The following is a 21,883-nucleotide window of genomic DNA, read 5'->3' on the forward strand; positions in this document are numbered from 1 at the left end:
ATGGTGCTTTGACATCTCAGGTAGTCTTTGTCATGTGTATATCCTTTATAAATAGCCCTGGGAAATGATATTGGCATATTGATCAGTCATGTCAAGGTCATTTCAAGGTCATAATTTTAAAAAGTACCTTAGAGGATTTATTAATGGTCAACGAAACTTGGTACGGGTAACTCTGGTCGGGTGGGTACTGAGTAGGACGCAGGTACCCACAGGACTACCCAGGCCCGTGGTTAGTCACATGGTATATTGTTTAATGACAAAAATTATCAGGAACTCCATGGTAACAGTACAAGTCACTAATGTTCACCTTTCTTTCTGATTATCTGACTATGCAGGCATTCCTTCTGACTTTCATGTTGGAAGGATAAAGCTTCAGTCAACTTCAGTGTATGCATGACCAGATCCTTCATATGTGTATCTCAGTACATTTTGGGCCATGGACAAACTATTCCCAACTGGACATTTTGCACCCATCTCTTGAGACCCACAGCGGGTTCCCGGGTAGGGTAATAGGGGTTGGGTACCCGGGTCGTAAATTTGGAATCGTCCCAGCCCTAACGTCATCCTTGGATCAGGCTGTAGATTGGGAAAAGTTGTTAGTGACCTATGTCTAAGGTCAAGGTCACAATGAAGGTCATTCATTATTCATTATGCATTTTCAAGAAAATGCCTTTTTCTGCATATATTAATAAGTCGTTTGCTTGTGGTTATGTCATACAGTTACTATGTATGACAACTGATGACAATCTTGTAATACCAGTAGTAGGACAGTCAATGACCAGCATATGGTAATTCAACTTAGTGACATCATTTTTGGTTTGTTTGCTGAATTGCCCTCTGGAATGTTCTTGAAATAGTTGTCACTGATATTGAAGGTTAAATTTCTTTTATATTGGCTCTCATAAGCTAAGTTTATTAGACCGAAAGAAATTTGCAAAATTCAAGCTTCATACTAGTAGCTAATATTGCAGACTCAAAAATATTACAACCACTTGAATTTATGCAATAATTTGAATGTGAAGTAGATTCTGTGAACATCATGAGAGTCCTGTTTCCTTTGTAGGACCGAGATGCTCAGAAAATGCAGTGGATCAACAGGTTTGTAGAGGAGCTGAAGAATGACAAGTGGGTGTTGCCGTCACTGAAGCAGATTCGGGAGATATGTCAGCTGTTCCCTGAAGCTCCACAGAACTTCCCCCACACACAGAGGTCTCCACACATGTACTATAGGAACAGTGTCATTGGTCAGCTGCAGAATCAACATTCAATTGTCATGCTTGTTTCTCAAAATCTCTCTGCATACATGAACAAAGCCAGACAGCATAACAAAGGTAACATTCATGTTTGATTCCTGTAGTTGAAAGTGGGTCGGAGCGGTAGTCTAGTGGTTATTGTGTTCACTAACCTTTGAGGATTCTAGGTAATAATATAATGGGTCCCCAGCAACCTATGCTTGTCGTAAGAAGCGACTTAATGGATCTGGTAGTCAGGCTCAATGACTTGGTTGATTGCATGTCATCATATCCCAGTGTTCATGATGTCAATCACTTGATGGTCTGGCCCAGACTCGATGATTTACAGACTGCTGTCATAGAGCAGTAATATTGCTGAGTGCGGTGTCAAACAACTAACCCACAGACAATCAGTCATTGTGTATTCACTCATCTTGCCAAAGGCCTGGGTACAATTCCTAACATGGGTACAATGTGTGTAGCCCATACCTTATGTTTCCGTGCCGTGACATCTCCAGAATATTACTAAAAGCTGTGTAAAACCCAAATCAGTCACTTGTAGTTATGTTGCCTTTATGAATCAAGTTCAATTTAGAACTAGATCTCTGGGATCGGGTGTCAGACATGCTGACTTGGTTGATGCATGTCATTGTATCCCAATTGCGTAGATCAATGCTCATATGTCAATCACTGGATTGTCTTCCAGAGTTTATTATTTCCAGACCACCGTCATATAGCTGGAATATTGCTGAATGTGGCATTTCACAACAAACAAATATAACATGATCTCACATACAGCTATATTCAGAAACCAAAATTTAGGTGTCTCACACAGTAGGCATCACAAAATCCCAGACAGGATTCATAAGATATTCAGAAAAAAATATTCTTCGACATTTGAACAAAGTGTATGTTTCTGTCCTAAATAAATAATAATGGTATCGCGACGTGTTTTCAGAACATCCAGAAGAGGAGCCTCTTCATATTCTACCCGATGGAAGATTCAATCATGTCATGCAGGTGCAAGAAAGACTAAGATTTCTCAGGTGAGAACATTATTATGTATATTACCTATCTATGGAGTGTTTTCCTTTTCTAAAATAATCAAAATAAATTAGGACCACAAGGCACAGGATATGTTCCCTTATTGACATGAGTTTCTCTATCAAATTCTTCAGATTCCTGCTGAAAGATGGGCAGTTATGGTTGTGTGAACCCCAAGCAAGACAGGTGAGTTATGTGACTTGAAAATGGTTTATTTGGATAAGGATAATGTGTTAGATGGAAACAGATTAAAAATGCATTTGAATTTAATAATACTAATTTCTGTTGTCAGATCTGGCACTGTTTGGCTGAGAATGCAATTTACATCACAGACAGGGAGTCATGTTTCAAATGGTTTGCAAAGGTAAGTCAATAGTCATTGTACTGTTTTACAAGAACTTGACCAAGTAAGATACACTTTGTTGCGGGTTTGATTGCATTTTCTCAAAACCAAACTGAGAAACAATAAGTTTCCTAGGTGAAATTGTTTTTATCAGACAGTTATATCTGGTGAAAAAAATGGCTCAATTAAACACATATTCACATACAAATACTCATTGTTATCACCCTGTTTGAAAAATGTGATATAGCGATCAGCATGTCCATCCGTCTGTTAGTCTAGTGTTGAACTGGTGCCTTTTCATGAATTAGGAGTGGTCCCCTGATTACTATTGATGAGCGTGTATAATTTCAGTTGATGGGAGAAGAACCAGATCTGGACCCTGAAATCACGAGAGATTTCTTTGAGAGGAACATTCTCCAGCTTGACCCAGCACTGCTCACAGAAAATGGAATGAAGTAAGTGCTATCAGTTGAATATCTTTAACTACTATTCAGCAATCAACAATGAATTTCAATGATCTATGAAACAAATGACATAGGTAATATGAGATTATTATTTATTTCTCAACAAGGTAACAAGTGATTATATTTTTTGAAGTTCTGATTAAGCATATACTTGCTTTCAGCTGTTTTGAAAGATTTTTCAAGCAAGTAAATCTGAAGGAAAACAAGCTGATTGCCAAACGAAGAGGAGGTCACATGATGGATGACCTGGAGTTGATAGGACTGGATTACATGTGGCGGGTATGTTACATAGTGGTATCAGATGGAAATTTGTCAGGATTGAGTGTTTGAATAAGCAGTTGATGAACAATCAGGAATGTGAATAGGAAACTCATACATATGTGCATTCTTTGTCAGTATCCTCCTACAGTATCCTTCATGTACATGGCAGTTAATAGAATGGCAAACTGGTATTTTGCAATAAGGTTCTTCTCCCTCTTCTCTCCCCCCTTCTCCATCTTCCTTCTTTCCTTGCATGAAGGACTTGTGATAAGTGTTTTAAGTGGGGCTCTGTGACATTGAAGAAACAGGGTGGAGTTGTTGCTGCTGTTGATGTTAACAGTTCTCTCTTCATTTAGGTTGTGCTCTGGAGTCCAGATGAAGTTGCTGAAAAAGCAATCGCTCTTTTGAAAGACATTTTTACCAACCTTGGGCCAAGGTTACAACAGAATCAAATTGAGATTCATGAGGACTTTATACAATCATGTGTTGATAGACTAAAAGCCTCGTTTGACACAGTGAGTGTGTTGGAGAAGGATGCTGATAGCACCAGTAGGGTGATGCAGGAGACAATACGCATGGTGAGGATTCTCACAGTGTTGAAGGAGTATGTGGCAGAGTGTGATGAAGCTTATGGGGAGGAACGCACCATTCTTCCTCTCAGCAGGTACGTCATTTTATTTGAAGTCCTGGGCACTGTGTCAGAGAGCGATCTTAATGTTATGATTGTCATCACTTCAACAGGTTAACATGGACTTATAGACTTCCACAAAGGGATATCAGCACTACAGCTGTCATTGGTCAATGTTAAAGTGATGGAGTTACAAATGCCTTAGTGCCAAGATAGCTTTGTGGAACAGGGCCCTTGGTGCCATTCCACAAGTCAGTAAAGTTACTGTTATGACGAATATAGGTCTTTGTTAAAGTATGGGAGTTATTGTCATAGCACTATGAGTTGTTCCAAGAATGGCCCTATGATTTGAGTCTTTCACTAAGAAGTTATGGAAAAAGTCACCTCCATCTCATTTCCTGTTCAGCGAATAATTGCCTTAATAATTTAATTATACATAGATATAGATGAGACAAATCATGTATTATAGATTGTATGGGTGTCAACAGTGATTGGGCATAGATATTCAGTGTTCAAATTAATTGGGGTTCTTAAAGTTTGCTGCTCTGGTATTCGAATCTGTTAAGGCTCTAAATTCTTAACTTTTAACATTTGGGTCATGACAAGACCCCTTGACTTTCAAGACTTAATTTCAAACACTAGTTATGATAGAGAAGATGAGCTATCCGCACAGACAGCTTTGTTTCCATAATCACATTCATATGTATTCCTGAACATACTCTAACATTGTATGTTGTGTGTGTTTTTTGTAGAGCATGTCGTGGCAAACTAGTAACTCTAAAAGTTAGGTTCCCCAATCAGGGGAGACAAGTTGAAGATCTGGAGGTATGGTCTCACAGCAATGATACAGTTGGCTCATTACGGAGATATATCTTATCAAGAGTCAAGGCCAATGCAAACAACATCAAAGTGGATCTCTATGTCAATGGTGAACAGCTGGACCCAAGTGAAGACAAGAAACTAATTTCACAGATTCCACTTCGAGACAAGATGGTGAGTTGATTCTTTGAATATAAGAATATCCTTGTTATTTGTTACTAGTAAGCCAATGTAAAGTAATTTGGCTTGGATAATATATGAACTTGTCTTCCATATTGTTCAAACTCTTAACTAAATCAGGGGTAGATTTAAAAACAAATTTGTATGTAGCCAGCAGGGCTTGCTCCTTTTTAAAGTTACTGGCCCTTCTCCAAACTAACTGGCCTACACTACGTGGTGGAGGCCGAACCTGTGGTCACATAGCTACCTATCATTGCTCTGAAAATGTTAGAACTCGTCACCCTTGAGACGCCTTTTCCTGCACTCTTGGCTTCCATTGGCCTCATTTCATGATGATTTATGAGCAAATAAATATGTTGTTATACACAACATTACAAAAAGGCGGCTGCTTGTTTTTCTACCAAGATGATCTACATATATCTTTCTTTGAGTTAACCATTCACAAGACAAGAAGTTTTTTAAATGTGTCATTCTTATGTTTTCGCACATTCCTTGATGTCAACAACATTTGGCTGGAATACTGTCAAAAATAATTATAACCAAATACCCTGATAAGTAGTGGAATTTATCTGGACCTTTTTAGAGGGCAATATTTGGCCCAAAGTCTGCAGCAAGTGTCAATTAAAAGTTTCCAATTCATGTTTAAATAGATTTACATACCACGTGATGCTATGTTTGGAAGTGATGACCTTATGTCACTGATGGCAAGACCAGTAGGAAGAGGAAGAGGCTTGCATGCTCAACTTTACATTACTGCATTTAATGTAAAGATAAAATGTCTCTGATATTTGGAAAACATGAACTTTAGAAAAATCACAGTTCTGAACAAAATAATGGTTCTTTTTCTGGTAGGCATTTAGCTTGAAATCATAAATAAATTGCTGCATTTTCGGTAATTGTCTCATCATTTCCTTGTATGATATGTTGCAGACTGTAACAGCCAAGCTGGTTCAAGTTGGGAGCAACATGCCCTCCAGTCCAGACAGTAGCTCGGACAGCTCTGTTGGGTCGCCCCACAACGCCTATGATGGACCCAATGTGGAGGCTGAAAACAGCCTGCCAGGAGTGGTCAGTTCTTGTCTCTTGTTTCTGAGGTTTCATTGATATAAGTTGTAGCAGTATCAAGAGGGGTACTTTTACAAGGAATTGATCTTACCGACATGTTATAATCTGCCAATGTAAAAGAATGAAAATAAGTTCATATTGATAGAAAACAGTTGTTCGGTTGAGCTTAGATTAATTTGTGCTATGTCACATGACTTTCATTGTCTCCGAAAAAGCGAGACAGTGACATGCTGACTTGCAATGTTTTCTATACTTCTTCAAAAACACCGATCAGTGAAAATAATGAGAGTGGCAAAACTGCTGCAGTGGGCGTTAGTGATTCTAAGCTAATCAACTTGACCAGATACGAAAATTCCAAAAAAAAGTTAATTGAATACATTCCAACTTATAAAAGCCTCAACAATTAGCAGTTGTCATTATAACCACTTATCTGAGCAGAAATATTTAATGTTAAAATGGCAGTTATTTTGGCTCCTAGGAAAACCATTTTGGCACCTGTTTCTTTCATGCAAGAGCCAAGTGGCTCCTCAGGAAAAGAATGAACCAAAGTGGCAGTACATTGATACATTGCACATTGATATTTCAATGTAATTTGATAAAATCTTACTTTGTTTGAGATATGATGATTCATGTTATTTTGAACCATTTGGTGAATATTTTTAATCCAGGTGTCTTTTACAGAGACAGAGAAATACTTGCAGTTATTGTACATACATCTTTATGGAATGCTTTGATGGTACTTTGTCTGGATGTTATTTACTGTGGTTAGTGTGTTAAAACAATAAACAACAGAACTAAGCACCTGTCATTGTTAGTAGATTAGGAGCAGCCCCCTGTATGTATGTGTGATAAGGGTGACATGCCATTATGCTGTTGTGTTCCAGCTGATGGCTCAAGACCCTCGATATGCTCAGTTTCTCTTCCAACTGTCTGACCTGGGTGGTCAGCTGCAAGTACCAAAACTACGAGATACAGCCAGAGCAGTACTCAAGCTGATGCCCGCTGGTATGTTGATGTCTTCCTTAGTCAAGATTTGATTTCCACAGTTCTTTCACGTTTGTAGAGGTGTAAGCGTGAAAAAAAGGTGAGCACACAGTACCTCTATAAACACATACAAAAAAGTCACATATGAATAAACAAACAAACAAATAAATAAATAAATACACAATTCACATTCAACCATTGTTTAACAGTATCCTTCATTGTGCACATTTCTTATCACTGTTTTACACTGCAGACGGGACAACTGTTCAGAAATTCCGAGCAATTTGTTCTGAAAATGCCAAGGCTGATGGAACTGTGGCAGTAACCCTTGAAGCATTGTTCTTCAATTCTTCTCCTACTCAAGTGCTCTATAATATTGAGGTAAGAAAAGCTTCATAAATTTACATATATGTTCACATTATGTTTTTGATCAACATATATATGTGTGTATGGTGTTAGTTTTGAAACTTTTGTGAAGAACCTTGTGTTATTTGCAGCTTGACAAGCTCTGTTAATAGTTAATAGACATGATAGTACATTCTATATACTCTTTCTCGGTTTAGAAATACTTGATCATGTTGATGTTGAGGTAAACTTGAAATCAATCGTTTCTGTTCTTTTCCAGACTGCTTACAGTTTGCTGATGCCTGCAGTGGATCCATTGGTTGAAGAGGCTTTTGAGTTTCAGGTCAGTCCAGTTTCAGATATATGTAGATAAGTCAAACCTACATTGACTTCATCTCCTTGTAAGGATTGCTGAACTGAGGAAGTTATTTTCGTTGGTCTATTAGCATATTCTGATAATTTGTGTTTTATTTCAAGTTAGGACTAACTGTGTTTGAGACATGTTTTGAATGTTGTATCATTGTTGGTTTTGTCCTCAATTGTAGTTGAACTTTGTGAGGAGCGGAGGTGTTCAGCTTTCCATCAACATGCTGACCAAGAACAACTTTTTGCCAAATGCTGACCTGCCAACACGAAGGTATCTAACAGATCATTTGAATATTACCCATCAGTGAAACTAGATGTATGTACTGGAGGTGATTTGTCAGGCACTCATTCTATGCTTTGTAATGACCAATTCAGTGTTAAAATTGGATGATAGTATCAACATCTGGTTTGATTGTTCCAAATCGCCATATAATCTGAGATATTGCTGACTGTGGCATCAGCTTCTTTGTCACTAATATTTGACATTTTACATGTTCTGTATTTGATGATATTCTCAGATATTTTATGATATGGATTTGTTTTCAGAGCTGCATACCTGACTGTTCTGAAGGTGTGTAAGTTGATGCTGACGACGGTGGGTCATGCGAAGGTACAGGTTGTGGTGGATGCTTGTCACTCCGAGTCCCAGGTGCCAGCTGTGTCTGTCGTGGAGCACAACCAGGCTGCAGCATTACAACAGGCTCTGCTACATATTCCCAGTCCTGATGCAGAGTTCACCACCAGAAATGTGGCATTGAGACTTGGGCAGAATCTAGGAGAACAGGTAAGTGCTCATTAGTAGTTTGTAGTTGGTTACCATATAGACAACCTTCAAAATTCATGTTAGTCTGCATGTCCGAGGCTGTTACATTGTGCTGAGGACAAGTAAAAATCAAATGATAGCAGCCTTCATTGACTTGTAGCATTTGAGGGCTTCAGTTATGAACAAGTTTTCAGTTTTTGCTACAAATTGGAACTGAACAAACCTGATGTAAACATAATAAACATTTTTTGTCGCTTTTGACAAAACAGCACTAGCTACAAACTAGCTACAATCTCTGACTATATCTGTAGCTAAAGTGAGTGATATCTTTGAAAATGACAATTGTATGTATTAAGCAAAAGATACTTGTGAGTTCTTGGTTGGAGTTATTTCCTGACTTCTATTCTGACTTGATTGCAGGCCACTGGTGTGTTACCAGACTTGGCGACAGTGAAGTCCATACAGAAGATAGCCTGGGCAGCTAGTAGCTGTTCTCTTCATCTTGTCCACGCCTCAATAGAGGATATACATAGAGCACATGAGAAAGTAAGTATGTCGAAGAAGTATTCAAGTAATGGCTACTGTGGCCTATGCTATACAAATAAATAGAGCTAGTAAGAAATACAAACATTCCTGTACATCAAACCATCCACCTATCGTGCAATTTGGGAACAGAACTAAGGTTCCCCCTGATTTGTTTGCACAAAATTGCAATTTATCAAAAGTAGAAATTATCAGGGATAATTCTAGGGTGGGGCCTTTTAGCCCCTTCATTTGTAAAAAGGCCCACTTTTTCAAAGACAATGGGGCATTTTAAAATTGTGCTGCATGGGCAAGTGTGAGTGTACCTCTGGAATACTTGAAATTTTCACATAAAGGGCTTATGTCAGAAAATTCCTGGAGTGAATCCTGAATTATGTATGGCTACCTAATGTATAATTCCTGGTTATACATAAGGAAAGTTATTTTGCTTCCCAGAAATAAAACAATATGCCGTGGTACTGAAGGCTGTTGAATTTGTTACCTAACTTCATGTATGAATATGATGTTGATTTTAATTTTATTTTAAATGATTTCTCTCAAAGACAGATTGGTAACACCATTGCTTAGTGTTGTTGTAAATACCAGAACTGCCTGCTGCCTAGTTGACTCTGAAGCAAACCCTGCTGTTTCAGCCTAAAGACTGCATGCCCTCTGACATGGAGGATATCGGAGTGGCTCGAGAAGCCCTAGAAGTGCTGACAGTGTGTCTGGCGCTGTTCCCTGCAGCACTGGATGCTCTACACAAGGACAAGGCCTGGCAGTGCTTCATCATTGATCTGCTGCTCCTCTGTAGAAGCAGGTGAGAGCAACTCTGGCTGGAGCAGATACATTCTTCCTGCTTGCAACCGTTTGGGCTACTGGGGAAGAATAAGCCCCAGTAGACATGATTATTATACCCCTGACCTAAAAGGGTGGGTGGGTGGGTATATAGTTATACCAATGAATTCCGTCTTTCCATCGAAGGACATTTTTTTGTGTAACCTATAACTTGAAAACTACTACAATTTCAAACTTGGTAAACACTTTTTGTACCTACAGGAAGGGTGCCGTGTGAAGTTTGATATCAGTATTTGTTTTTTCTGAAAAATACAGCTTTTTTTTATATTTCTTTACTTAGAATTTTTTTACTTCAACATTTGTACAAACTGTGACTTGAAAACTACTTCATTGATTCTTTTCCATTTGGGAGTACAGTTTCTATACCAATGGGAGAGGTGCATTGGATTTTCTGAAAAAAAGATTGCTTTTTTCATGTTTTGAACTTAGAAATATGTTGGAGTCAAAGTCAGGGGTATAAGTGACCCTTCTCACTTGTTGTCTTGTTTCCATAACTGTCATATTGCAGACTGAAGCAATGAGTTCATTCTCATGTTGTTTCAATGCTTGTTTTACTGATCTTTGACTTGTTATTGGATTAGAGAATATTTTAGGTAATACTGTTGCATGTTTTCAGTCGATCTGTGAGGATCTGTGCCTCTGACCAGTTTTTCCTGATGGCCACACGATGCAGTACAAGTCACAGACCCCAGCATTTCATGATTACTCTGCTCTTCACAGTTCTGTCGGTGAGTAGGTCCTTCCAGCTCAGAATGTTCACACAAGATCCCATAACCTAGGGTTTTGTGAAGGTCTCGTGAAGAATTGGTCTCTCTTGTTGTAAGAGGCGACTAAAGGGATCGGGTGGTCAGGCTCAGTGACTTGGTAGATGCATGTCATCCTATCCCGATTGCATAGATCGATGCTCATGATGTCAATCACTGGATTGTCCGGTCCACACTCGATTATTTACAGACAGTAGTCATATAGCTGCAACATTGCTGAATTATCATCACTGTGTGGAAAATGTGACATAAGAATATTGCACTAACAACAATGTTGAGATCCTTTGCCAGATCCAAGTTGAAATGATGTACATTGATTGACAGAAACCTATGTAGTAGAGCGAGTGAGTGAGTTAGGTTTAACGCTGCTTTTAACAGTACTCAAGTTATATCATGGCATGTCAGCTTAATGTGGGAGGAAAGCCCGAAGTGGTGCAAGTCTTAGACGTTTACCAGTTTGGTGAACCCCATGAGCACGGGTATGGTGCTGACAAACCAAGAAACTTAATCGGGGTAAACCGGGATTCAAACCCACAATCATAGGTTTCTGGCATGTCTGAGGGACGCAACTCTGCACAGCGATTCGCGGCGCCTTCGACGACTGGACAACCCATGCCCCCCTATGTAGTAGAATGCGGTAGGGTAGCTCTGTGGGTAACGTGTTTGCTGATCATACTAAACCCTGGGTTGAATCCCTCAGTGTGTAATGCCTACACCTTGTATGGCCTGAATATTGCTAAGAGCAGAATAAGCCTATTCACATTTGCTATTGTGAATTCAGTATTAGAATCCCGAGCATCTTATGCATGAAGAAGTGACTTAGTGGTTGGGCTTGGTGACTGGGTTGATTGTATGTCACCTCACCCCGACAGTCAAGGACATTGCTCCTATCAATCTCTGGTTTGTTTGGTCCAGTTTGTTGTATACAGGCTGTTGTCATATTGCTGGAATATTTCTGAGTAGGGCATTGAGCATTAAAAAAACCCATACAAACACTATAATGGTTACAGAATTCAAAATGTTTTGATCTATTTTGTCTGTGCATAAAAAATATTGGCAGTTTCTTTGATATTCTCCAAATTGTGAAGACTTGTTTGTTCCCACCATTTTATCATTGATTGCTCTGATTTTGTTTCAGACAACTGCAAAAGACAATGCAAAACAGTCACATGAGTATTTTCAGCTTTTATGTAGGTAAGTATCACCTTGTGCCTGAGGAAAGATTTTTGTAGATCAACACATCTAAGATTTCACCCTAAGCAGTACAGTTGTCTACCTGTTCAGTACAAAATATGTTTCTCCTTTTCAGATTATTAAGTTATGCATTTGCGAGTGAAGCTAGTCTCTCTACAGCAGAAGCGTTGCTGAATAATGAAATAGCATGGTTGAAAAAAGTCAGGGTAAGTAGAATCATCACGTTATGTTTAGAAAGGTAAATAGTTTACAGAGACATTCATAGAGATGACTGAAACAGGTGACATATTTGTTTCCTTCGTTACTGTAGCATTCTTATAAGATGGCATGTGTGACCAAGGGGTTGAAGATGCACAAACTCACTTTTCAGAGTTGCGTCTTTGGCTGAGAGACTCTGCTTGTCATGGGCTTCATTCCCAGGTCACCCCAACCTTAGGCCTGTCAGAGGCATACAAATTCTCATGCCTTTCACCTAAGTGGTAGTTAGATACGACTAGCCTCAGGTTTGGCTATTTTCCCATTTTAAGCTGACATACAGTTGTATGTTTTCACTCACTATTCATGTTTGCTGTCTTCCTTTAAAAATGTCCCATCTGCAATTGTGTTTCTATGTGTCAAGTATGGTTAGACCGCTTTTAACAATATTCCAGTTATATCACAGTGTGTCAGCTTATTGTGGGAAGAACGCCCGAAGTGATGCAGGTCTTAGACGTTTACCACATTGGTAAAACCCACAAGCACAGGTATGGTGCTGACAAACCTAGAAACATAATCAGGGCTAACCGAGATTTGTGTGTTAGGAAGCATATCTCTTTACCAGTAGGCCGACATGTATTAGGATTTATTGATTGCATAGGAAACTGTTACAACAACGTTTATTGTAAAGAAGTTGAAATGTAGATTTAGTCAGTGTGATGTTTGCTTCTGCAGGACTATGTGTTGAATGGTTCCGAGGTGCAGACAGAAGAGGCGTTACTTGAGGGGCACTTGGGCATCACACGAGAGCTCCTTGCGTTCCAGTCCCCAGAGAAGAAATTCAACATTGGCTCAGAGAAGGGAGGAGCTAATCTCATCAGGGTGAGAAGACTGCTTGTATTCTTGTCTCATGTACTTAGTGCCCTGGTGTAAATCACAGGTTTTGTAACCTTGATGCTTAGCAGATGTACTCAACGTCATGATTCAGCTGCTGGCTGACATGCAAATCTTGTGATGTAACATGTCAGTGTCTTGTTATAATGGAGCATGTGATGTTATTATATCAGGAAGTATTTTTAGGGTTGTTTTGTAGGAATGAATATTTGACTGTGTTGCAATCCTTCTTTTTCTCTTTCAGGAAATAGTAGAAGATTTTATCTTCCCAGCATCCAAGATAGTCTTACAGTGTCGCAAATTGAATGGTGATTTTCCGGCAGAGCAGGCTGTGCCTGTCTGCTCTTCCCCCGTGACTGTGATAGCAGCTTTTGATCTCCTGGTAGCGCTGTGCACTGGCTGCGTGCACAACCTGCGCTTCCTTGCCGCCATGATCATTGATATGTATTATACTAGTAAGTGTTCATTGTATATTAGTGCATTAATAAATTACAGTTGGAGGAAATCAGTGTTCGAAATTAAACATGAAAGTCATGGGGTCGTTATCATTGCCCTAACTTTTAAGTGTAAACATTGAAGGGTCCATAGAATCAAATGCTATAGGAGCAACATTTGATGACACCAGGACCCCCTTAATTTCAACCCCTTGGAAGTAATTGTCTTGGAAAGCTACTTGTCTGAAAACTTGTCAGTATGTGTGTCCAGTGAATCAAGTGTATCCAGTGTATCCACATCTTAAATATATCTTGTATCTTGTCTGTATAAACAAAGCATGCTCTTGGTGGCTGTATTTGGCTTCTTGCATGGAACTTGGCCAAGTTCAATATGATTTGAAGTGTGTTTGGATATATAATTTGTACATTTTCTTTTCTTTACAGATGAGACCCCATTGTCAGAGTGGGAGTACTTACCACCCGTTGGGCCAAGGCCATCCAAAGGCTTTGTTGGTTTGAAGAATGCTGGTGCAACATGTTACATGAATTCTGTATTACAACAAGTGAGTGTTGGGCACTCAATACCTAGATCCAAAGTTATGTCGGCAAGGTTAAAGAGACAAATTAATAGACTCGGTAGCAGTTCATCAGAGATAAAAACTGCATGAATGCTTTTAAATTTGCTTAAAGATGGAAGTATAAAATTCTGACTCTTAAACATTTTTCCATTAAGAAATGCTGCCAGTATCACATGGGAATTATTCAATTCTTTTCATAACACACTTGGTGGATATCACTATGTTGAACACTATGGTATTCCCTCTGCAACAATACAATTAGGCCCTAGAACAATGACACTGTATTCATAGCTATACATGTTGTATATTTCAGTTGTTTATGATTGAGCCGATCCGCAATGGTATTCTTGGTGTGGAGGGTGCAGCTGATGACATTGAGGAAGAGTTCATGAATGATGAAAAAGCAGAAGGGGAGGTAAGTGAAACTCAAAGATGGTACAAGAAGGCCTACTACTACTACTACTACTACTACTACTACTACTACTACTACTACTACTACTACTACTACTACTACTACTACTACTACTACTACTACTCACAAAGTTACTCTTGTTCACATTTTCAATTGATGGGTGCTCTCCATCCGTCCTGTTTGTCTGCCATGTTTCGTTTCCTGAGCAGAACTCAAAAACCATTAGAGATATCTTAACAAAACTTGGGACATAGATAGGTCTAGTGGTGAACTGGTGCCTTTTGATAGTTAAGGATTTTTTACAAATTTATTTTTCGGGTTTCCATGGCAATGTCTTTAACTTAGACTGAAAATGACTGTTGTGCTCGTTTCCGGAGGGCTAATGCCTTGCACACAACCGGACATGTCATATTGGTATTTCATGCTTGTTAGAGACTTGTGATTCGGACAAATAGCTACAATCACTTGACTGGCTTGTTAATGACGTGGGCGGTTGGGTAGCCTTTTGGTTAAAGCATTCGCTCGTCATGCCGAAGACCCAGCTTCGATTCCTGACATGGGTACATCATGTGAAGCCCATTTCTGGTGTCCCCCGCAGTGATATTGCTGGAATATTGCTAAAAGCGGCGTAAAACCATACATACTCACTGACTGACTGTTAATTACCTCCTTACAAGGAAGGGCTTGTAACTCTAATTACATTTCATTGGCATTGCTACATATATACCATGACAAGTGAACCTTAAGTTCAATTACAATCCTGTGCAAAAAATGGTGAACATAAAAAATAAGTCAATGAAATGCATGATTTACCTCTGGCCTAAAATGGATTGTACTAAGGTGAGACTGTTGTATTGTAGACAAATGTTGACATAAGTGAGGAGGAGAAGAAGGACGATGACAAGGGGAACAAGGTGGAGGAGAGGAAGGACTATCACATGGGGGTTCTCAAACAGATCCAGGTCATCTTCGGGCATCTCGCCGCAAGCAGACTGCAGTATCATGTACCAAGGGGCTTCTGGAAACACTTCAAGTGAGTGCAACATCAGAACATCAACACCTTACTGTTAATTAATTGGTATTGTACACCACTGTCATATGCCCAAATCCTGTGTATATGTTGATATTTGCTAGGTATGAGACAAAGTAATCTTATCTCTAGGACTGTTGTAAGTCTCTTAAGAGTTATTGCAATTGTAGTGACGCAATTGCTTTGTCGAAGAAAGAAAACTAATAGTTTGATTTTGAAAGATGTCTTTGTAATAATAAAATGCTGGATGCATATTTCTTTTTCTAGATTATGGGGAGAGCCGGTCAACCTGAGAGAGCAACATGATGCTTTAGAATTCTTCAACAGTCTAGTCGACAGCTTAGATGAGAGTTTAAAAGTTTTAGGACAACCAATGGCAATGACAAAGGTTTTAGGAGGATCGTTTGCTGATCAGAAGATTTGTAAAGATTGTCCTCATAGGTAGGTACATGTTTCCATAGTGTTGATATCATTGATGTAACTTATGTCAGAAGAGATATTTTAGGAGTGTTTAAAGATAAATAAACTATGTTTTTGTTATGAACTTTATGCTATTTTTCTACTGCATCAATGAAAGCAGTCAGAGAATGTTAGGACTATTAGGAAGAATATACATGGTATTTATCTGTTAACTGTGTGCTGTTTGTCTTCAGGTATCAAAGAGAAGAAGCTTTCACAACTCTGAATGTAGATATTAGGAATCATCAAAATCTGTTTGAGTCTCTAGAACAGTACGTCAAAGGAGACTTGTTAGAAGGTGCCAACGCATATCACTGTGAAAAATGCAACAAGAAGGTGAGTTAGGAATCACTGTATTTCCTACCTTTTGTCAAAGATCATCATCAATACTTCATTAGCTTGTATTCACTACGTTCTTGATCAACCATGAATACATACAGCTGTCTTGTTTTCTACCAGTCTACACATTGCTTCAATATCAGGCAGTGTTAGGGTTGGCACAAAGTCGGTTTGCGTAATAGGACTTATTTGTTATATACGGCCTCATTTTATTATCTGACTAGAAATTCCCATGAAGAGTGGGTTACAAATGGTCTTCATCAAACAATGCTTGTAAGAGGCGACTAATGGGATTGGGTGGTCAGGCTCACTGACTTGGTTGATGCATGTCTTTGTATCCCAATTGCATAGATCGATGCTCATGATGTCAATCACTGGATTGTCTGTTCCAGACTTGATTATTTATAGACTGCCGTCCCTTAGCTGAAATATTGTATAGTGTGGTGTTAAACACACAAAAAACTGACTATCTATACAATAGGCGTTACTTCACCACAAATAGTCCTTATGTAATAACGGGCATGGAGGAATGTAGTTTATACACATCCATGAAGTATTGATGATGGTCACGAATGTGTGTCATTGTGCCCAGATGATGCGGAACATTGCTCATGCATTCTGTCACTGGTTCCAGCCGTCGAGATATTTACAAATTGCTGTGAAGCATCTGAAATATTCCTGACAAATGCCATAGTTGACAAATGTTGAAATGTTTTGAAGTTTGTCATTGTGTCTTTCAAATATGTTTCTCTTGCTATTGTATTCCATGTAGTTTACTATTCTTTGTATTTCATTTCTCAGGTTGATACAGTTAAAAGACTTGTGATAAAGAAACTGCCAAAAATCCTGGCCATCCAGTTAAAGAGATTTGACTATGACTGGGAAAGGTATGTCCTTGCAGTGTTCTGTCTCAAATTGTGAAATTATAAGTCGTCTCTTGTTGAACTTTTAAAACATGATCAGTTATGACAAATATCTTAAGACGTTGGTAGTCACCTTAAGTTACAATTGTTTCGAATGTTAATTTATCTCTTCCAGGGAATGTGCAATCAAGTTCAATGACTACTTTGAGTTTCCACGGAAATTTGACATGGAACCCTACACAGTTCAAGGTCTTGCCAAAATAGAAGGTCAGTAACCTTGTGGATCTGTTTATGGAGTTGAAGTTATCAGTGAATGGGATGTCATAGCATAGCAGTTGTACTGGATGTAGTTGCTATAGGTAGCATCTCTTATGGTGCATTTTGAACGGGGATGGAATACATCATCAGGGTTCACTCTTGGAATTTTCTGTCATGGGCCCTTTATGTGAAAATTTCAAATATTCCAGAGGTACACCCACACTTGCAGCACAATGTTTAATGCCCCATTGTATTTTAAAATGTTGGCCTTTTTTTAATTTAGGGGCTACAAGCACCAGGCCCCACCCTAGAATTATCCCTGCGTCATGAAGAAGCCATGTTATCCATATTTGCTTCTTCATGGAGTTTTTGTGATTTAGCCTGTATATGCCCCAAGACAAACACATTGACCCTGCCTTAACTCTTTCAACACCCTAGGCCTGTTATCCGGCCAAGAAGCATCGAGTCACCAGACACCGCAGGCCGGTTATCCGGCCAAGCCGTAGTCACGTCAAAATAGTATATATTTTTATGGACCTACCTGTAATGTCATAAATTTATAAAATCTATCACATTTCACAATGTCTGAAATACATATTCCATTTCAATTTAACATTTTTTATCGTTAAATTAAAAAATTATTCACTATTTCTCGCGATGTTATTGAAAATAAAATTCTCGGACACACATTTCGACAACGGGTCCACATCGAACACGTCAAAGAGGGAAAAAAAGACGTTTTAAACAAATCTTTAAATATATTATACAAAGTAATAAATAAAATCAACAAAAATATATCTAAAAGTAATCAAACTTACATCTAAGTTATTATTTCCATCTTTTCGTGCGATCGCGTGTAATGTAAGTCAAATGACATCTCGGCTTTCGTCGCCTTGAATTCTCGGCTCGGACACGATGTTTAATGCAAAAATATATGCATGAAAAATCTTTGTCACAGCTCGTAACCTAGCACGATACATTCACGAAGTTCCATATTTTTAATATATATCGTGATTTCCTGCTCAAAACGTTCAGAATAACACGATTTAACAAAATTCTTTCGCAAACTTCTGTAATTTATCGAACACGAGCTTGGTATCACAGCTGTAATTTGATTGGCTGCCTTAGGTCACGTGCTCAAAATTGACCAATCACGAAACTTGTAGCAGATTTCCGCAAGAAAGCGTCATTAGAAACCAATTTTAATCCAATGAAATTGCTTGTTATAACTACGAAAAAAACCAGTCGATGTTACGAGCGTGTAGATGAAGGAATAAGCTTTCCAGCGATGTGTCATATGCCATTCTTCGACGAACGTGTTATTCATACGAAACTTCGAAAACGATGGTATTTCTTCATTTTACTGAGCGGACAGTCGCTGTTATCGGGAAATGGGTGATGACAGAAACCATTTATAATTCTTTTTAAAATGATTTTCCAATTACGTAAACAATGAAAATAAAACAGAAATAGGTACGTGGATATTATGAAATCATATATTTGCCGAAAATCGTCAAGTTTTCGCTTCCTTGGTCCTTAATCTGGATGTTAACAACGTGTTAGCGTACATTTTTTATTTACAACGAATTTAATTAAGTTGTAAATGCATTATTTTAAATAATGTGAAAAACATAACTTTCATATTTATAAACCATAGGATCAGACCTTTCAAATGGTGTATAACATGTAGTAGCAAATATATTTTACAAGCAGGTATTTTCTTTGATAAATGTTGGCTTCATCTATCACACAAGAGTCTCTGGGAACTCGGTGTCCCAGCAGTAAACACTTCTGGTTGACTGGTGTTGAAAGAGTGAAAGTAATGTTGGAACTAGAACCAGTCCCATTGTCTAAGACTGGCAACTGTGATTCCTGCATAAGCAATACAATATAGATCATCTCCTTTAGACTGACAGCATTTTCAAACACAGAGGCTCTGATCTCAAACAAAATAATGTAATTGTATTGGAATGTTTGGCAACTTTTTCTGAAAATATATGATCGCTCCTTTAAGTATACAATTTGAACAGAAGTTGCTATCATGATGCATTTGTTCCTCGCTCTGCATTCCAGGAGAAATAATTGATGGTGATCTAGATGAAAGTCCTCAGAGCACCAAGTACAAGTTGATAGGTGTGGTGGTTCACAGTGGGCAGGCCAGTGGAGGACATTACTACTCCTATATTCTACACAGGTGAGAATGATGTCTTGTCCCTTGTTCAGTAGAAATACCACCCAATTGTCAGGATGCCTGATGGCCTTGATCGGGGTTCAGGCAACAGACCACAGGTTTGATTGATAGAGGCTCATTAATTTGGGTGTCATCAAAATCCTATGTGTGGATTGATGCTCATCAACCAGTGTTTTATCTGGTCCAGATTTGATTATTTACAAGCTGCTGCGATGTAGCTAACTCTGGTATAATCAGTGTTATACTGTAATTCATGGAATTAATGCGAGCAGGATATTAATGTGAAAATGTAGCTCGCATTAATAAAATGCTGCATTTTTCTTATGCATTTTCAACATCCAAACTCTGTTCGTGATTACTAGTTTTCTTGATGCAGGAAACACTCGTAAAACCCCATAACAATTCGCTTTGTGAATTCTACTCACTGTGAGATGTCAATGACTTTCATATCGTCCTGCTCACTAAAGCTTGTCAGACAGGTGACACCCATACAAGGTGGTTTCTTTGTGCCTGGCCACTTGGTTGTGAGCCAACATGAATGAGTTGATACAGTCTCTGTGTTATCACTTATTTTAAAACACATGTTCCGCTTTGGAGCATTGTGTGTTGTTTGAAGGAAAACATCAGCTTGGGAGATGTGAGATGATGAAGTTTTCACCCCAGTAGCAATCAGTGGTGTGATTTTTAGTAGTATCCTGTTTGACTTAAGAGAAAGAAGTAGGGGATCAGTCATTTATTAAGTAACGCAATTTTCTTTTGGTACTTGTACTTGGATATTTTCAGAATGCATTCATTTCATCACTTACAGTATTCATTTGCTTGTTAATTTTCAGGCTGTCATTATGCAACTTAAATATTGCTACCCTTGGCATTAAACACCATTAACTTCCTTTTGGTAACTGTTATGAAACCTGAGGAACTGCCTTATTTAGTAACTGTTGAATGCAAAGATTATTCTCTGATTTAGATTGAAATTGCATTGCTGTAGCTAATGTTAAGGTTGATACTGTGTTGAGATGCTTCCTCGAATCTAAGGGTAGACCGGGGCGGTCGGGTAGCCTAGTGGTTAAAACGTTGGCTCGTCACCTGAAGACCTGGGTTCGATTCCCGACATGAGTACAATGTGTGAAGCCCATTTCTGGTGTCCCCTGCCGTGATATTGCTAAAAGCGGCGTAAAACCATACTCACTCACTCACTCACTAAGGGTAGACCTCATGTTGACTCCAACTGCAGCTCATTCAGACTAGTGGTTTATGTAACCCAACTAGATTTGGGGAGAAAAGCGTGGGACTAGTGTCTGTGTTTAACCCTGAGTCTGGTGAAGATAATGACTGTACATGTTGTGACTGTGGTAGTATACTCTGTTTGTCTGGCCTCTACAGGGGTGCTGCTGATCCTCATCCAAAGTGGTACAAGTTTGATGATGGAGACGTCACGGAATGCAAGATGGATGATGATGATGTAAGTTTGTATTAGAATAAGTAGTTTGACAATGATGAGCCAGACGACTAGTCCGTTGTTTCAGACTGAGATGTGATAACTTGTTGTCGTCAATAGTAATTTCAGAATAATTGGAGTTGTTTCCTCTCGTTTCCTGAGATTAATACATATTATAACTGAACAGTTCTGAGTAAGTAACAGTGTCATTTAATACGTATTGAGAGCTTTCACAGATAGTATTTACCAATGGGGATTCTGGGTAAGAATTTAAGACTCAATCATCCTATGCCTGTTGTAACAGGAGACAATATGGATCAAGCGGTAAGGCTCGGTGACTTGTATGATTGCATGTCATTGTATCCAGATTGTGTGGATAGATTCTCATGATGTCATAGACCGCTTTCATGTAACTGGAATATTGCTGAGTGCGACGTTAATCAACAAACAAGCAAACACAGATGGTATGTTTCAATTTTTCAGGAAATGAAGAATCAGTGTTTCGGAGGAGAATATTTGGGAGAAGTGTATGACCACATGCTAAAAAGGTATTTGGTTGCATATTGTGTTGCATTTATATGTTGAGATGTCTTGTAGAACCCTATTATTGCAAATTTTTCTTAACATGATATTCACAGATGAAATAGGCTATCATTACGAATATGTGGATTCTTTCATACAGGCCATAAAATAATTACTATTGGACAGAAAGACATGCTGCTGACTTGGAGAGTGTATAAGTATAAATCAAATTAAAAAATCAAATTAACCATGGTGAAAAGGTACTTTCAGTCAAGTTTGGCCTGTAGCCTTTTTGTGGAGGTTGCCTTGAACAAAGACTTTTTGTGACCTGCTTTTAGTGTTGCCAAAATTTAAGAGAGCAATGCATGGAAGACGCAGGTGTTACATTTTTATTTTGATAATTGAATTAGAATCTTTGAATCTAGAAGCACTGAATGT

General features: G+C 38.6%; 1 protein-coding gene across 1 annotated transcript in view; it reads left to right on the forward strand.

Annotated features, from left to right (window-relative positions):
- Positions 1–21,883, forward strand: part of LOC124139568 (probable ubiquitin carboxyl-terminal hydrolase FAF-X) — a 56,997-nt gene that overhangs the window by 19,427 nt on the left and 15,687 nt on the right. Inside the window, exons 12-42 of the mRNA XM_046506742.2 lie at positions 1,064–1,331; positions 2,191–2,278; positions 2,411–2,462; positions 2,569–2,640; positions 2,971–3,074; positions 3,245–3,362; positions 3,701–4,008; positions 4,725–4,965; positions 5,902–6,039; positions 6,921–7,041; positions 7,274–7,401; positions 7,646–7,708; positions 7,911–8,002; positions 8,278–8,515; positions 8,915–9,040; positions 9,670–9,836; positions 10,491–10,602; positions 11,777–11,832; positions 11,948–12,038; positions 12,763–12,909; positions 13,166–13,376; positions 13,800–13,918; positions 14,247–14,348; positions 15,206–15,378; positions 15,643–15,816; positions 16,029–16,170; positions 16,975–17,060; positions 17,212–17,303; positions 19,368–19,488; positions 20,869–20,947; positions 21,407–21,471. Of these exons, the coding sequence (XP_046362698.2) occupies positions 1,064–1,331; positions 2,191–2,278; positions 2,411–2,462; positions 2,569–2,640; positions 2,971–3,074; positions 3,245–3,362; positions 3,701–4,008; positions 4,725–4,965; positions 5,902–6,039; positions 6,921–7,041; positions 7,274–7,401; positions 7,646–7,708; positions 7,911–8,002; positions 8,278–8,515; positions 8,915–9,040; positions 9,670–9,836; positions 10,491–10,602; positions 11,777–11,832; positions 11,948–12,038; positions 12,763–12,909; positions 13,166–13,376; positions 13,800–13,918; positions 14,247–14,348; positions 15,206–15,378; positions 15,643–15,816; positions 16,029–16,170; positions 16,975–17,060; positions 17,212–17,303; positions 19,368–19,488; positions 20,869–20,947; positions 21,407–21,471 (4,094 nt within the window). The remainder of the gene's footprint in view (positions 1–1,063; positions 1,332–2,190; positions 2,279–2,410; positions 2,463–2,568; positions 2,641–2,970; positions 3,075–3,244; positions 3,363–3,700; positions 4,009–4,724; positions 4,966–5,901; positions 6,040–6,920; positions 7,042–7,273; positions 7,402–7,645; positions 7,709–7,910; positions 8,003–8,277; positions 8,516–8,914; positions 9,041–9,669; positions 9,837–10,490; positions 10,603–11,776; positions 11,833–11,947; positions 12,039–12,762; positions 12,910–13,165; positions 13,377–13,799; positions 13,919–14,246; positions 14,349–15,205; positions 15,379–15,642; positions 15,817–16,028; positions 16,171–16,974; positions 17,061–17,211; positions 17,304–19,367; positions 19,489–20,868; positions 20,948–21,406; positions 21,472–21,883) is intronic.

The sequence above is a fragment of the Haliotis rufescens genome, unplaced genomic scaffold, assembly GCF_023055435.1.
Source record: "Haliotis rufescens isolate VD_foot unplaced genomic scaffold, xgHalRufe1.0.p SCAF_9, whole genome shotgun sequence".
In the NCBI taxonomy this organism is placed as follows: Eukaryota; Metazoa; Mollusca; class Gastropoda; order Lepetellida; family Haliotidae; genus Haliotis; species Haliotis rufescens.